The sequence below is a fragment of the Muntiacus reevesi genome, chromosome 21 (assembly GCF_963930625.1).
Source record: "Muntiacus reevesi chromosome 21, mMunRee1.1, whole genome shotgun sequence".
NCBI classification, from domain to species: Eukaryota; Metazoa; Chordata; class Mammalia; order Artiodactyla; family Cervidae; genus Muntiacus; species Muntiacus reevesi.
The window spans coordinates 48,802,102-48,818,789 of NC_089269.1; the positions used below are offsets into that span (position 1 = coordinate 48,802,102).

General features: G+C 51.2%; 1 protein-coding gene across 1 annotated transcript in view; it reads left to right on the forward strand.

The window, feature by feature from the left end:
- The first annotated feature begins 11,589 nt into the window (after positions 1-11,589).
- Positions 11,590-16,688, forward strand: part of HUNK (hormonally up-regulated Neu-associated kinase) — a 122,626-nt gene continuing 117,527 nt past the window's right edge. The window contains exon 1 of the mRNA XM_065913751.1: positions 11,590-11,856. Within this exon, the coding sequence (XP_065769823.1) occupies positions 11,590-11,856 (267 nt within the window). The remainder of the gene's footprint in view (positions 11,857-16,688) is intronic.

The window sequence follows — 16,688 nt, forward strand, 5'->3', positions numbered from 1 at the left end:
AAGAGATAGCTGTACTTCTATGTTCATTGCAGCAGTATTCACAATAATGAAAATACGGAAACAAACTTCTGTCCATGAATGAATAGTAAAGAAAATGTGGTGTATAAATACAGTGGAATGTTATTCAGCCATGAATAAGAAGAAAATACGGGCATTTATAACAACACAGATGAACCTGAAAGACGTAATACTAAGTACAATAAGGCAGACACAGGAAGACAAATACTGCATACTCCTATTAATCTGTAGAATCAAAAATGATCAAACTCATAGAAATGGAGAGTAGATGGGACTTCCCTGGTGGTCCAGTGGTTAAGACTCTGTGCTTCCTCTGCGGGAGGTGGGAGTTCGATCCCTGGTCAGGGAACTAAGATCTCCTGTATGCCATGCAGTGTGGCCAGAAACAAACAAATGAAAAACATGAAGGAAGTGGACAGCTGGCTGGGGTTGGGAGGAGGGGACACGAGGAGATGTTGGTCAAGGGGCAGAAAGCATCAGTTACACAAGAGAAGCTACGGAGACCTAATATAAAACAGCAAAGTGATTGCAGGTGACAGTGTTATAGTGTAGGCTTGAAAACTTGCCAAAATGGTAGACATTAAGTCTTCTCAAACCACATACAAAAAGGGGTAACTATGTGAGGTGACAGAGCAAACACCCTCTTCCAATACAAGAGAAGACTCTACACATGGACATCACCAGATGGTCAACACTGAAATCAGATTGATTTTATTCTTTGCAGCCCAAGATGGAGAAGCTCTATACAGTCAGCAAAAACAAGACCAGGAGCTGACTGTGGCTCAGATCATGAACTCCTTATTGTCAAATTCAGACTTAAATTGAAGAAAGTGGGGAAAACCACTAGACCATTCAGGTATGACCTAAATCAAATCCCTTATGATTATACAGTGGAAGTAACAAATAGACTCAAGGGATTAGATCTGATAGACAAGAGTGCCTGAAGAACTATGGACGGCAGTTCGTGACATTGTACAGGAGGCAATGATCAAGACCATCCCCAAGAAAAAGAAATGCAAAAAGGCAAAATGGTTGTCTGAGGAGGCCTTACAAATAGCTGAGAAAAGAAGAGAAGCAAAAAGCAAAGGAGAAAAGGAAAGATATGCCCATTTGAATGCAGAGTTTCAAATAACAGCAAGGAGAGAGAAGAAAGCCTTCCTCAGTGATCAATGCAAAGAAATAGAAGAAAACAACAAAATGGAAAAGACTAGAGATCTCTTCAAGAAAATTATATACCAAGGGAACATTTCATGCAAGATGGGCACAATAAAGGACAGAAATGGTATGGACCCAACAGAAGCAGAAGATATTAATAAGAGATGGCAAGAATACACAGAAGAACTGTACAAAAAAAAAAGATCTTCATGACCCAGATAATCATGATGGTGTGATCACTCACACTCACCTAGAGCCAGACATCCTGGAATGTGAAGTCAAGCAGGTCTTAGAAAGCATCACTACAAACAAAGCTAGTAGAGGTGATGGAATTCCAGTTGAGCTATATCAAATCCTAAAAGATGATGCTGTGAAAGTGCTGCACTCAATATGCCAGCAAATTTGGAAAACTCAGCAGTGGTCACAGGACTGGAAAAGATCAGATTTCACTCCAATCCCAAAGAAAGGCAATGTCAAAGAATGCTCAAACTACCGCACAATTGCACTCATCTCACTCATTTCTTTAGCAAAGAAATGCTAAAAATTCTCCAAGCCAGGCTTTAACAGTACGTGAACTGTGAACTTCCAGATGTTCAAGTTGGATTTAGAAAAGGCAGAGGAACCAGAGATCAAATTGCCAACATCAGCTGGATCATTGAAAAAGCAAGAAAGTTCCAGAAAAACATCTACTACTGCTTTATTGACTATGCCAAAGACTTTGACTGTGTGGATCATCACAAACTGTGAAAAACTTTGAAAGAGATGGAAATACCAGATCACCTTACCTGCCTCCTGAGATTTCTGTATGCAGGTGAAGAAGCAACAGTTAGAACTGGACATGGAACAACAGACTGGTTCCAAATTAGGAAAGGAGTACGTCAAGGCTGTATATTGTCACCCTGCTTATTTAACTTATATGCAGAGTACATCATGAGAAATGCTGGGCTGGATGAAGGCCAAGCTGGAATCAAGATTGCTGGGAGAAATATCAATAACCTCAGATATGGCGATGACACAACCCTTATGGCAGAAAGTGAAGAACTAAAGAGCCTCTTGATGAAAGTGAAAGAGGAGAGTGAAAAAGTTGGCTTAAAACTCAACAGTCAGAAAACTAAGATCATGGTATCCAGTCCCATCACTTCATGGGGAATAGATGGGGGAACGATGGAAACAGTGAGAGACTTTATTTTCTTGGGCTCCAAAATCACTGCAGATGGTGACTGCAGCCATGAAATTAAAAGACACTTGCTCCTTGGAAGGAAAGTTATGACCAACCTAGACAGCTTTTGAAAAGCAGAGACATCACCTTGTCAACAAAGGTCCATCTAGTCAAGGCTATGGTTTTTCCAGTAGTCATGTATGGATGTGGGAGTTGGACTATAAAGAAAGCTGAGCACCGAAGAATTGATGCTTTTGAACTGTGGTGTTAGAGAAGACTCTTGAGAGTCCCTTGGACAGCAAGGAGATCCAACCCATCCATCTTAAAGGAAATCAATCCTGAATATTCATTGGAAGGACTGATGTTGAAGCTGAAACTCCAATACTTTGGCCACCTGATGTGATGAAGTGACGCACTAGAAAAGACCCTGATGCTGGCAAAGGTTGAAGGCAGGAGGAGAAGGGGACAATGGAGGCATCACTGACATGATTGACATGAATTTGAGCAAGCTCTGGGAGTTGGTGATGGACAGGGAGGCCTGGCGTGCTGCCGTTCATGGGGTCGCAAAGAGTTGGACACGACTGAGTGACTGAACTGAACTGAACTGAATGTGAGGTCGATGGATATATTTATTTACTTGATTATGGTGACTATTTCACAATGTATACAAATGTCAAACCATCCAGTCGTATCCCTTAAATATACAAAAGTTTTCAGTGTCTATTAAAACTCAGTAAGTTTCTTGAAAACAAGTTATTGAGGCTTCTGCCTTGCCTTCTCTTATACGTTACTGCACTGAGGGGAAGCCTTGTCCTGAGGATAGTCAAACTATTTGGAAAGGTCTATATGGCAAGGCACTGGCGCCTCCTGCCAAAAGCCAGAATGAACTTCCCACCCATGGCTCTTGGACTTGGACCATCCATTCAGTGAAGTCTTCTGGGATGGAGCATAACCAGGGCCTGAGGACTAAGCCGCACCAGCAGGCAGCTCAGACCTCCACAACTATACCATTGTGAAACCCGCAACTTTCCATCAGCTCACGTCTGTGGTCACATTTGGAAGGGGGATCTCTGGTGACTCACTGATGGAGGAGGGGAAAGGACGAGGTTGGGTGCTGGTAGGTTACAAGCCCAAAACACACAGTGATTATGCTATGACTGCCTCCAGGATTGGCCTTCCTTCTAATGGGTGGAGCTTCAGTGTTTTATCTGGTCATCCACTGGTCTAGATGGAAAATATATGTCAACCATCTATCTCCTATCTCTACACACAGACTCATCAGCAGTAACAGATGATTTGTCAGCTGATGAGGGGTCTCTGGAGAGGGGAACAGCAACCCAGTCCAGTATTCTTGCCTGGAGAATCCCAAGGACAGAGGAACCTGTCAGGCTACAGTCCATGGGGTCACAAAGAGTCGGACACTAAGCGATTAACATTACTGGAAGGAGAAACATTGGCAGGTCATCAGTCAAGGAGGTCTGATGTGGGGTGTGTGGATGGACCTATGACCGTAGGCAGAAATAAAGACGTCTCTGCTCATGTCAGTACTCCCCAGAAAGCCTCTGCCTTGAAAGGAAGAGGCTCTAAATGACCACATCTTTTCAACCATTCACTTTCCATTTTATTTAAATTTATTGTTTTTGAAGGTATACCCCTAGTGGCTCAGATGGTAAAGAATCTGCCTGCAATGTAGGAGACCCGGGTTCGATCCCTGGGTTGGGAAGATCCCCTTGAGAAAGGAATGGCAACCCACTCTGGTATTTGTGCCTGAAGAATGCCATGGACAGAGGAGCCTGGTGGGCTATAGTCCATGGAGTTGAAAAAGTATTGGACATGACTGAGTGACTAATACATACAATGTGTACCTAGGGCTTCCTTGGTGGCTTAGTGGTAAAGAATCTGCCTGCCAATTCAGGAGACTTGGATTTGATCCCTGGGTCTGGAAGTTTCCCTAGAGAAGGAAATGGCAAGCCGCTCCAGTATTCTTGCCTGGAGAATCCCACAGACAGAGGAACCTGGCGGGCTACAGTCCATGGGATAGCCAGAGAGTTAGACCCGACTTATAGACTAAACAACCAGGAGAATAAATGCCCCGGACACTTTCCATTTTGGCTTAAGACACCAATGACCAAAGTAGCTTCCATTTAAGAGGGGCACATGCATGCCAGTTTGCCTCATTTTATCCAGGCAACAGTTCTGGGGACTAGGAGTGACAGAAAGGAGTTATTCCCTTTAGAGATGGAGAAAAGTGAGGTCAGAGATGGTAAATGCCCTACGCAGGGTCACTGAAGGGGCTGGTGAGGGTCGATTCTGGTTTCCAGACTGGCGTTCTGTCTGTGGCTCCTTGGGCAGTTGAGTGGAGGGAAATCAGAGCCCAGTCACCAGCAGGCGGCGCCTGACTCTGGTTTGTCTGAGTCCGGCCGCTGGACCGCCCAGAGCAGGCTTCTGCAGTCAGCCTGCCTGCGTGCCGACCTGTGAGGGACGAGTGGACTCAGTTCCCCAGTGCCCCTCCTCTCACCGACCCTCCGCCCAGCACTCACACTCTAGAGCTGCTCCACTGTCTGAGCTCACTCCTCAGGGGTCACTGCAGACCCGAGGTGTCGCCCAGTCCCCAGCAAGAACCGGACAAGGGTTAGCACCCATAAATGCAGGTCATCAATTTCCAACCTTAGTACTAATAATAGCCTTTCCCTTCCTGCCACACTACAAATGAGCTTGCTTGGGAGGTTTATCTTTGTGGCATGGTTATTGATTCTTTTATTTTGTTCTTTCAAATCTGTCTTGATGATGTATGCTTTCTCTAGCAGAACCCGGTTTCGCTGGTTTTTTTTTTTCCCCTGCTTTCTTGTGTATCACCATCCCCTCTTTGGCTGTGGGAGAACCTGTGAATTACAAATTCATTCAATCACGGACAGACGTGTATTGAGTACTTCCTGTATGCCTGGCCCCAGGCAGAGAGCCCTGAACAAAGTCCCAGTCCTCATGGAGCCTCCATTCTAGGAAGGGAGACAGAGAGTAAACAAAGTAAATAAGGAAAATGCATGATTTGTCGCCTGGTGTTAAGCGCCAGGAAGGAGAATCAAGCAGAGAAGGGGAAGAGGGGGTTGGGGAGGTGGGAGTCTGGGGGAGGTCTGCATTGTAAAAAGAGGTTGGACCCAGGCTCACAGAAGGGGTGACATTTGAACCAAGACCCGAAGGAGCAGGTATTTGGGAGGAAGTTTTTCTAGGGAATGCATGATTTGAAGGGCCCACTGCAGGACTAAGCCCGGTGCCCATGGAAGCAACACGCAGTCCAGTGTGGCTTCACTGGAGTGAAAAGGGGGAGGAGAGGTCGGAGAAATAAAGGGAGGGGGCAGGGGTGGGGGTCACAGAGCGGAAGGGCTTTGTAGTACACAGGGGATGTTGCTGGTGAGGATGGTGTTGGTCTTGACCGACAATGAGAAATGCAAGCAAGGAGGAATGGTAGGAGGAGGAGGAGGTGTGAGGGTCTCTTTCTAGAAAACACTTTTACTTTCATTCCTTCTCAGTAGCCTCCCTCTGGAATTTGGAGGAAGGCACCAAATCTTAAATTGTTGTTATTGTTCAGTCGCTAAGTTGTGTCTGACTCTTTGTGACCCCATGGACTGCAGCATGCCAGGATCCCCTGCCCTTCACTATCTCCTGGGTTTGCTCAAACTCATGTCCATGGAGTCAGTGATGCTATCCAACCATCTCACGGTCTGCAGTCCCCTTCTCCTTTTGCCCTTGATCTTTCCCAGCATCAGGGTCTTTTCCAATGAGTCGGCTCTTCGTATCAGGTGGCCAAAGTACTGGAACTTCAGATTCAGCATCTGTACTTCCAATCAATACTCAGGGCTGATTTTCTTTAGGACATGGATTAGGATGAGAGAGAGCCTGGTGGCTGGCTCGAAGAGGGTGACAGAGGTGAAGGTGATGAGCCATGGTCACACGTGGGAGTGTTGTGAAAATAAAACCCATGACATTTGTATAGTCCAACTCTCACATCCATACATAACTACTGGAAAAACCGTAGCAGTTATGTATGGATGTGAGAGTTGGACTATAAAGAAAGCTGAGCACCGAAGAATTGATGCTTTTGAACTGTGGTGTGGGAGAAGACCTTTGAGAGTTCCTTGGGCTGCAAGGAGATCCAACCAGTCCATCCTAAAGGAGATCAGTCCAAGGTGTTCATTGGAAGGACTGATGCTGAAGCTGAAACTTCAATACTTTGGCCACCTGATGTGAAGAAATGACTCACTAGAAAAGACCCTGATGCTGGGAAAGATTGAGTTTGGGAGGAGAAGGGGATGACAGAGGATGAGATGGTTGGATGGCATCACCAACTCAATGGACATGAGCTCGAGTCAACTCTGGGAATTGGTGATGGACAGGGAGGCCTGCGTGCTGCAGTCCATGGGGTTGCAAAGAGTTGGACGTGACTGAGCGACTGAACTGAACGGACCTGACATTTGCTGAGGGACTGGATATGAGACTCAGGGAGGAAAGAAGGCGGAGGATGACTCTTAAATTTGGGGGCGAATTCGGGTGAAGCCCTAGCATAGGAGTAGGGCAGGGTGTGTGTGTATGTGTGTGCACGCGCTGAGCCCAGTGTAAGTCCGAGATCCTTCAGACAGCCTGGTGGAGAAGAAGGGGGTTGGTTACAGGACTCTGGATTTGGGGAAGTGAGCCAAACTGGAGGAAATGCTTTGGCTTCCTCCATGATAAGGGCAGTTGCATTTGTGGCATTCTGGAGTGACTTCTCCCAAGTGTCGTGATGATGCCAGAGTTGACTGAAGGGGTGAGAGCTAAAATTTACCAGGTGCTTCTAAGTGCCAGGCTCTGGGCTGACTGCTCTGTGTGCATCATCTCGCTGAATCCTCACACTTTCTCAATGCCCCAGTTTTCTAGATGGAGGAGACTGGGGGACGGGGAGACGGCGAGTCACGACTCACTTTCAGACAAGGAGTTCACCGCTAGGTGCTGCACGCGGTCCGCCCTCCAGAGCCAGGCTAAGTTGCCTCCACACCCCAGCCTGTGCCGGAGGGGACCCCGCCTTCCTCAGCCTTGCGCTGTGAAAAGATCACGGTGGACATGAACTCTGGGGACTATGAGTTCGAGTCCTGCCTCTATGATTAACCGACAGCTTTCTTTGGGGAGAATCAATGGGGAGCATTCAGAGAACTGTCTTCCAGGCAACGTTTCTTCGTGCCCGCTGTCTCCACTTTCCTTCTCCAGTCACCAGCCGGCTCTGCCAGCCTAACTCCCTCCAGCCAACTTTCATTTCCTGGCCATGCCAGCCTGATTACTTCTAATTGTCTTTGACTGCTTCCAGCTGGGTCTCCTAGCTGGCGTTCTGTGGGAGCACACAGGCTGTCTCCCAGCCATATGGTGGGAGGAGATGGAGAAGGAGACGACAGGGAGGAAGGAAGCAGCTGGTACAAGTCAACTGAGAAAGCTTTTCACGCCTTTCTAGCCTAGCCCACTGTCGTTGGCAAAATTGTTTTTAAAGGGTTAATGCATCTAAGTTAGAGACTTGTCCATCTTGGACAAGACAGCTATATTTGTTGACCACTCATAGGCAACCAATGCTTTTAGAAAGCTGTTAGAAATGCTTTCCCCCAGGACAGAGGGGTATCTTGCTGTCTGGAGCAGCGAAGCTCTGCTCATTTGAGAATCCGTGAACAATTGCTTTCGCTTATGCAATAAATACATACCTAAGAATGGCCATGTTTCAGGCACAGTGCTAGGTGCTCTAGGGCAAACATCAATAACAAATAAAATAAGGGAGCTCCCATTTGCAAAGAGTCTAAAAGAGAAGCAAGACATTCAATAGGAAGTAACATAGGCTTTGGAGGGCTTCCCCGGTGGCTCAGTGCTAAAGAATATACCTGACATGGGTTCGATCCCTGGGTTGGGAAGATCCTCTGGAGAAGGAAATGGCAACTCATCCCAGTACTCTTGCCTGGGAAATCCCATGGACAGAGGAGCCTGGTGGGCTACAGTTCATGGGGTTGCAAAAGAGTCGGACATGACTTAGTGACTAAACAACAACAACAACATAGGACTTAAGAAGAATGAGTGCTATGGAATAAGAGAGGAGGAGCAATTAGCCTCTTGCAGCTCATTGATGGTTGGGGGCTCTTTGGGGAAGGGAAAGTCTGTGTTGGTTAGAAATGGGGTCAGGGCAGCTGACTGGGCAAGTTCATGGCAGAGGCAAAGGTGCAGAGGTGAGGAACCCCCATCCGGATAAAGACAGCTGAAATGTAGTGCTCAGGGAAGTCCCATAGGTGGATAAGAAATAGAGTTTGAGATAGTCAGTAGAGAATCTTCAGTGCTGGACTCTGCTTTCAACCAGGTGTTTTCTGCATTTCTGTCTCATATGAGGGCAGTCCATTGTTTTGGGTACTCATCTGTCCTACATAACAGGATTTCTAGGGTTATTCCTTATTAAACAAGGCCATTTCAAAGAACAGGACCTGTAGTTCAAACCCCAGTTACTAAGTCCAGGAAGGGTGGGATCTGGACTACACTTTGGCATCCATCCCAGCTGATGGGATGCTGTAGCAGTTAACTTGAATCAAACCCAGGTATCAGGCTTGAAAAAGATTTAACGGGCTTGGATTTTCTCTCTTTTTCACCCCTTTCCTGACCTCCACCCCAAGAGGATAATTAAAAGGAAAGAAATCTCTATTTCATTGTAAATGCCTTCCACAGTGTTTGGAAGAATCAGCTAGCTTTTTTTTTTTTCAGGCCATAAAGACACTTTGATGAACTGTCTCTGACATTTGCCTTACATTATAAGAAAGTAATTTCTACATTTTCATACAGAGCTAATTATTCAAAAATTTAAAGAAAGTTAGAGTCCCTTGGACAGCAAGGAGAGCAAACCAGTCAATCCTAAAGGAAATCAACCCTAAATATTCATTGGAAGGGCTGATGCTGAAGCTGAAGCTTCAATACTTTGGCCACCTGATGTGAAGAGCCAACTCATTGGAAAAGACCCTGATGCAGGGAAAGGCAGGAGAAGCGGGCAGCAGAGGATGAGATGGTTGGATGGAATCAGTGACTCAATGGACAAGAGTCTGAGCAAACTCCGGGAGATTGTGAAGGACAGGGAAACCTAGCGTGCTGCAGTACCTGGAGCGGCAAAGAGTCACACAGGACTTGGCGGCTGAAGAGCAATACTCTACTGATACATATGCTATTAACTGGGGAAACTCTAAAACCTTTCTCTGAAAGAAGAGGCAGAATGGTTTTGATCCCAAAGTGAGCTCCGTGTTTGTCATCCATGAGATATTTGTTGAACATTCACTCTTCAGGCACGATGCTAGTCATACAGCCTCACTCTCCCCCGCCTTCCATTGTCCTAATACTTGATTATTGAATCTGAGACATTATTGTGACTACATTGGCCTTGCAAAAATTATGGGAGTGGAGAGGTCGTAAAGAAGCCCTTGAAGCACAGCAAGAAAAACATTTTTAAAGTGTATTTTTAATATTGGGAAAAGGGAACGACGAGAAGGCTGATGGAAGTCAACCTCAGTCATAACCCGTGAGTAGCTGATTACAGCATTTTTGAAATGAGATCTACTTAAAATAGGCGTTTCTCTGGGTCAGAAAGCCCCGGAGACACTGGATTAATGACTGCCGAGCATCCCTTTCTCATTCTGCCCCGCCCCAATCTCAGTGCACTGACGTGGATCGTGCCATAATTGTTTACCAAGGAATTAGTAGCGAAAGGAACTTGGTTAAGACCGAATCCTGCCTTTCAGCTCTGATGCTGTAACTCTGACGGGGGTGGGGGTGGGGGGTTAAGTATGCATTAAACGCTGGCGCCTTTTATCTGGCTGCTCAACAGGTAGCATTTTGTAACACAAAAGGGGGGTATCTCCCCCTACCACCCCTCCCCTCCCCACCCCCGCCTCCCCGCCCTCATTTTTTGCTTTGAGAAGACTTTGGGGATCCCGGAGAGGATCAGAGTGGTCAGGGCGGCTGCACTTGTTCGTCAGGGATGAGCAGGGTCCCGGCGCCTCAGAACAAAAGCCTCCAGGAGCAGGGAGCGCTGGTCCACCGCGTCCTACAATCACCGGCATCTTTTCAACGGAAAGCAGCGAAGGTGTAAATGTACAAGCAGAGGGAGCAAACGCCCTGATTACTACGTTGCTGCTGCTACTATTATTGTTGCGGCTGCTCCTCCTCCAACACCGCGTGCCCGCCTGGCGTGAGCCCAGGGTTTCGCCAGCCACTCCATTCTTCCATCCATCCACCCATCCCTCTATCCATCCATCCGGGGTCCAGAGGGTCCTACTGTGTGCGGGGCCCGGGGCTGGACACCGGGCACTTAAACCACAGTCCACGGGCTTCGAGAGCGCCTCCTTCCCTTCCTCCTGCCCCAGGTGGGTGCGGCTGCTGGTGGCGGATTTCTTCGCTGAAAGGTCCAGAAAGCCCAAGCCTAGAAGCCGGGCGAGAGGCACAGGCGGAGGCGGCCCGACAGCGCGCGTCTCAGAGGCCGCGCGGGGTCCCCCCCAGTCTGGAGCTCAGGTGGCCCCGCCGCCCCCCTCCCAGGGCCCTCCCCTCTCCGGCGAGGGTCGAGTTTGACTGTTGCGCGCGGGGAAGGAGGGGCTACGAGGGATTTGAAAGTGCACACGCTGCGGAGTGGAGCTCGCATCTGTTCCCGCCGCCCGCGACCGGATTAAATTTCTGCAAATTCAAACTGAATGGGGCTTTCTTCTGCTGCCTTCCAGAGGGCGCCTGCAGCCTGCCGCGCGCGCCGGCTCTCGGGCGGGAGCGGCCGCCCGGCGCGCAGCTAGGAACCAGCGAGCCGGACCCGCGTCCGTGCGGGCCAGCCGGCGGCGGCGAGGGCGGAGGCGGCCGAGGCGCCCCGGGCTCCGGGACCAGGCAGCTCGGCTCCGGGACCCGGCGCCGGATCGCGCCCCCCGCCTCCCCAACGCCCCTCCACGGCCGGTGCCGAGCCGGGAGACGGTCACTAGCCGCCCGGACGGGACTGGGGCAGGGTCTCCGCAAGCCTCCGAAGAAGAACTTCTTGGGGGTGGGGGGCGGGTCCCCGGTACCCCGTGGCCCCGGCAGCTGCTATTGTCTGCGCGCGGCGCTCGGCGGCGGCCCGGAGCGCGGGAGGGGCGGGCCGGGCGGGGCCGGGCCGGAGGCAGCTGCGGCGGCGGCGGCGGCGGGAGGAGCCCGGGGAGCCGGCCGAAGAGGAGGAGGAGCCGCGAGCGCGGGAGCAGAGCCGGAGCTGCGCGATGCCGGCGGCGGCGGGGGACGGGCTCCTGGGCGAGCCGGCGGCGCCCGGGGGCGGCGGCGGCGGCGGCGCCGAGGACGCGGCCAGGCCGGCGGCCGCCTGCGAAGGAAGTTTCCTGCCGGCCTGGGTGAGCGGCGTGCCCCGAGAGCGGCTCCGCGACTTCCAGCACCACAAGCGCGTAGGCAACTACCTCATCGGCAGCAGGAAGCTGGGCGAGGGCTCCTTCGCCAAGGTGCGCGAGGGGCTGCACGTGCTGACCGGAGAGAAGGTGAGCCGCCCGGGGCGCTGGCCCTGGACCCTCGCCCCCCGCCCCGGGACGGGAGATCGGGGCGGGAGGGGCGGCGGGGACCCTCCGGGCAGCCCTGCGCTGCGAGTCCGGCCGCGGAACCCCGGCCCCGCACCTCCCCGCTCCGCCTGCTTTTTCCTCTCGGGTTGAACGCGGGGTCTAGCCAAACGCGCGCGCCAGCTCTCGCAGACCAGGATACTGGCATTTCCCAGAGGGGCGATCTGGGGTCACTTTCCCTGGTGGGGGGGTGGGTGGGGGGCGACTGGTTTCCCAGCGAAGCCGCCGGCAGCTTTTTTGTATATCGAAGGGCGCCGCCTGGCGGACACCAGCGCGGGCTGGGGTGCAGTGGGGGGACTCTGCTCTCGGGCGAATAGGGGCGGCAAGATCAGTGGAGAAGCTGGACCCAGGACTGGAGTGCGTGGGCCCTGAGGTTGAAGGTGGGAGAGCCGATTAGCCAGCCCTTGGGGGCCAATTTAGAGCCTGATCCCCCTCACGGGCTCTGGGGAGGAGGCAGAGGAAGGCCGAGACCCCAGGGACATTGTCACCTGTGGGGTGCGGAGCTAGGGCACGTTTTACCTGGTTACAGGAGGGTTTTCACATGCCGCCCCTCCCGCCACCCACCCTTCCCGCCCCTGCGTCCTGGATGACCCCCACCCCACCCCCAGACATCCCACCCCCTCCTTCGCTCCTCACTCCCGCCTCTGGGTGGGCGCCACTGGCATTGATACCTCCAGACTTCAGATGCTGGGAGAGGCCTTCTCATCTTCTAGAAGCGAGGAAAGCAAAGGAAGACCTGCCCCAGACATCTGGAGGGGCACCCCCTCCGGCCCTGTGAAAAGTTAGCGGGGTGTGAGCCCGGGTCAGGCAGGGCCCTGCTAGACCTCAGCTGTTCACTTAGATCTGTGAGAAGAAACTCAGCATAGGATGACTTACTTTTGAGATGCTGCGCAAGCTAGCCTGGGAGTTACCTTAAGTTTGGAGCCACTTCAGGCTAGAGCTTCATGGTCATCTCAGACTCAAGGCTCCCCCCACGCCCACCCCCAGGCTGGGGCTTGCTCAGCTTAGGTCCGGTGGGGAGCAGCCCCCTTTGGTGGCCCATTCAGAAAGAGAGACGCCAGCAGTTTGGGAAAGGCAGGGAGGCTCCGGGCTTCCCACCTGCCCAGACACCCTCTGCCCTGGGGTCCTTTGCCAGCCTGGGGGGGCCCAAGGCCGCACTGCTGTGGGCCCTCTGACCCCAGGGCGAGCTCCCTGCCGCTCTGGTCCCCAGGTTCTCCTGGCTTTAATCTTCCTCCCCGGGTCACTAGTGTGCGCTGGAGCCCCTGGCATGTGACATGCCCCTTGCATGGTCTTCATCGGCCTTGTCGCCTATTCCCTTCCTCCAGCCTCACCGGGTGGGGTGCCCTTTGTTTCGGGTAAGTGGGGTTAGCAGTGCTAGTTTTCAAAGTGCCTCTGGCTTGAATTTCCATGCACAAGGGGGAGTGTTCGGGAGAGGAACTCGCTGAATGGAGGAGCTCTTTCAAGAAGAAAACCCCTCCAAACCGCCTTCTAGTCCAAAGTGAGCGGCAGCGCCGTTTCCTCCTGGGTTGGCAGTGGGCTGGGAACTTAACCCGTCGCGTCTGGGCGAAGGCGGGGATGCCCGCGGGTCCGGCTCGCTAATTACAGTGCGCTCACTTCCCCGCGCCTGGCACGGGTGGTAGAACTTTCTTTTCACTCGAAATGTAGAGGAGTCAGCCTGGTTACGCCCGTTTCCTCTTTGAAACTTAGCAGAAAGAGACGAGGTGCTCTGCTCACAGCATAATGGGCAACGTTTAGGCGCGCGCGCTCCCCTTGCCAGCCGTTCAGCTTGTGCGGGCCGTCTTCCTCTCTTGCGTGGCTCGGCTCCTCGCCGCTGCCCTTTCGCTCTTAACGTCAGGAGGTGAGCTTTGGCTGAACTGCCCGGGGCTGTACTCCGAGCTCAGCCTCTAGCCGGGTGCTGCGGTTCTGGAGCTCAGGGCTGGGCCCCCAGGCACTCTGGAATGCGAGGAATTCCTGCCCGGATGGGGGCCAGTGAGAATCCCCCCCACCTCCCCCCTACCCCCCCCCCCCCCCGCACTCCTTAGGGGCTCACACCCGTTTATCTCATCTTGTCTTTTTCAAACGCTGCATCTCACTTCCTCTCCGCAAGGGGAGGACCAATTAATTGGACGTAAAATTATTGCGTTGGGCTAACTGATTGAATCTAGTTAAGGAGGGTGGATCTTAGAGTGGTGGAGGAGACTGGGAGATATTTCTGATGTGTGCCCTACTTCAGCCCGGAGAATCAGGGGCTCCGGGACTGACTGCAAGCCTCCTGAGAAGTCTGGATTTTAGTTCACTTAATGGCGAGCTTTAAAGAAACGATGGGTGTTCATAGCTTGTATCTCACAGATCCAATAATGTGTGTGTGTGTGTGTGTGTGTGTACATGACTCTACCCTAGGAAGGACTGCTGAGTTGATGAGTCCCCAGCCCCACTCAAGTGCTGGTTACTGTCTTACTAAGAACAAAACAAAGGTGAAATCAACCTCACACAATTTGCAGCCTTCCTGGTCTCTTTAAAAGGTGACCTATTAACAGAGATTTCACCCAGAGAGTGGTTACTCCTGAGAGCCAAGCCAGGGGACACCTGGAGGTGACAGGACCTGGAGGAAGGGAAATGAAATGTCCCCAGAGTGGGTGCCATCCTCCATGGCGTGCTGGGAATTACTGTCTGAATCAGGTTGACAAAACGAGATGCTTTTTCCTGACTTTCATTCAATCCTATCTCATCAAGAGGCACCTTTTCCCATCACTGCCTGCAGGACAGTATTTCTGACACCCCCACCCCCACCCCCGCCGGCTTTTCTTTTGCATACCTCTTTCCAAAGTTGTTTGAAAGTCACTTGAATCCCGTTGGCCCTTTTACTGCTTGAAAAGAACCGATGGCTCTGGGCAGGACCTAATTTTGTCCTCCAGGAGCTTTCAGTTGGTACAGCCTCCCTTAATGTGGCTTTAAAAATAAATCATTCACTAGATCATGTGAAACTCTTAGCCGGCACATTCTCAGTCTTGTCTTTGACTAAGTTGATGATTAGACGAGGAGAAAAAAATGATGACAGGATCAGACTTTGAAAAGGATTCTCAGTGGCTTTGAGACCGAGAATGAAGTTGCTCTGCAGGAGTATGAAGTGATAACTTGGAGAGACCGAGAATGAAGTTGCTCTGCAGGAGTATGAAGTGATAACTTGGAAAGACCTAGAAGGGAGGTGTGTTCACGGCCTCTGATATTGGTCCCCAATACTGGGCAATGCAGAGTCTCTGGCACTTGATAGGTTATTGTAATTATTTTTTCAAAAGTATTTCTTTTTTCTTTATGGCTGCACGGGCTGCTCTTTGTCGGCACACGGACTTCTCATTGCAGTGGCTTCTCTCGTTGCAGAGCATGGGCCCCAGGTGCACAGACTTCAGTCATCACAGCGCAGGAGGGCAGTAGTGGAGACATGGGCTCCAGAGCGTGGGCTCAGTGGTTGAGCCTCACAGGCTCCGTTGCCTAGCGATTTGCAGCATCTTCCTGGACCAGGCCTCGAACCCGGGTCCCCCGCATTGGCAGGTGGAACCTTAACCGCTGGACCACCAGGAAAGCCCAAGGTTATCACATTTAAAACATGAAGAAAGTATAGTTGGAGAGGCTGACAGGGATGAGCGTAGGTGCTTTCAGGTATAGAGCTGTTTTCACTAACAGGCAAAACTGCAGGAAGGGGAAAATAGTTATTGCTGCAATTACTTTTTTTTGGGTGATTAAGTCTCTGTGAAGTTAGGTAGGTAAAATGATTGGTTTAGATGCTTAACTTCCTTGTTCTAACCCTTACTTGTTTTTTATTTTAAAGCCTGTTAATCATTTTCATTGGAGCTATTTTGGGGCTCAAAATAAGGGCTGCCTGCTTAGTAAGTTTCCAATAATTATGCCCGAGCATGACAGTGCCAGGTACCTGGAGTGAAGGAGTTACTAAAAATAGAATTTACTATGTTTTTTGAGCAGGAACTATGACTAATTTTAGAGGTGGCCTTTTGGCAGATCCCTTTTTAGCAAGTATTTCGGAGACAAACAGGTGCTAAATCCTGTAATTTTTTTTTTTTAAGTGCTAGAAATTTAGGGGTAATAGCTCTGAGGCACAAGAAATGCTTAGGGAACTGGATACTCCTATTAACCCTCAGCAGGGATTTCTTGGCAAGCGAGAGGCGTCGGGCAAAAGGCACCTGCTCCAGGAGCCGCGTGTGACAGGCTGTGCCTGTAATTTCGGAGATTGCGTGCTGCAGTCCGCAGGCACGGTCTTTTTGGAACTTCCTACCCTGCCTCATCTTTTTGAAGTCCCTGTGAATGATGGCAATTGGCACGTAGGGCTCGCTTCTCAGTGTTCACTGATCCTCAAGTCCCAAGGACTTCAAAGGGCGCTTTGAGTCAGCACAACAGTGCTGAACTGCGCCCATGAAGAGGAGCACAACCCCAAATTTTCTCTGCGGGTGTGTGGAGGCGCTGCTACAGGCTGGGCTCAACTACAGCCGTGTGCACGCCGGACGCTGTCCCAGGGCCACGAGGCGGTCATCCATGCCCGGGGCTCTCCTCCCCGGAGGTGTGGGGAGTGGCCCCCGTTCTCTGCCCTGAGAGGGGGCAGGCTGGGTGTCCTCTGTGAAAAGGTGGGCTGGGCACGAAGTATCATTTATCTCGGGCTATACACCCCATCTTGATTATTCATGGTAACCGAGCAACCTGCTTGCTCTCCTGGCTAATTGAAACCTATAGATAATCCCCGAGCCTTA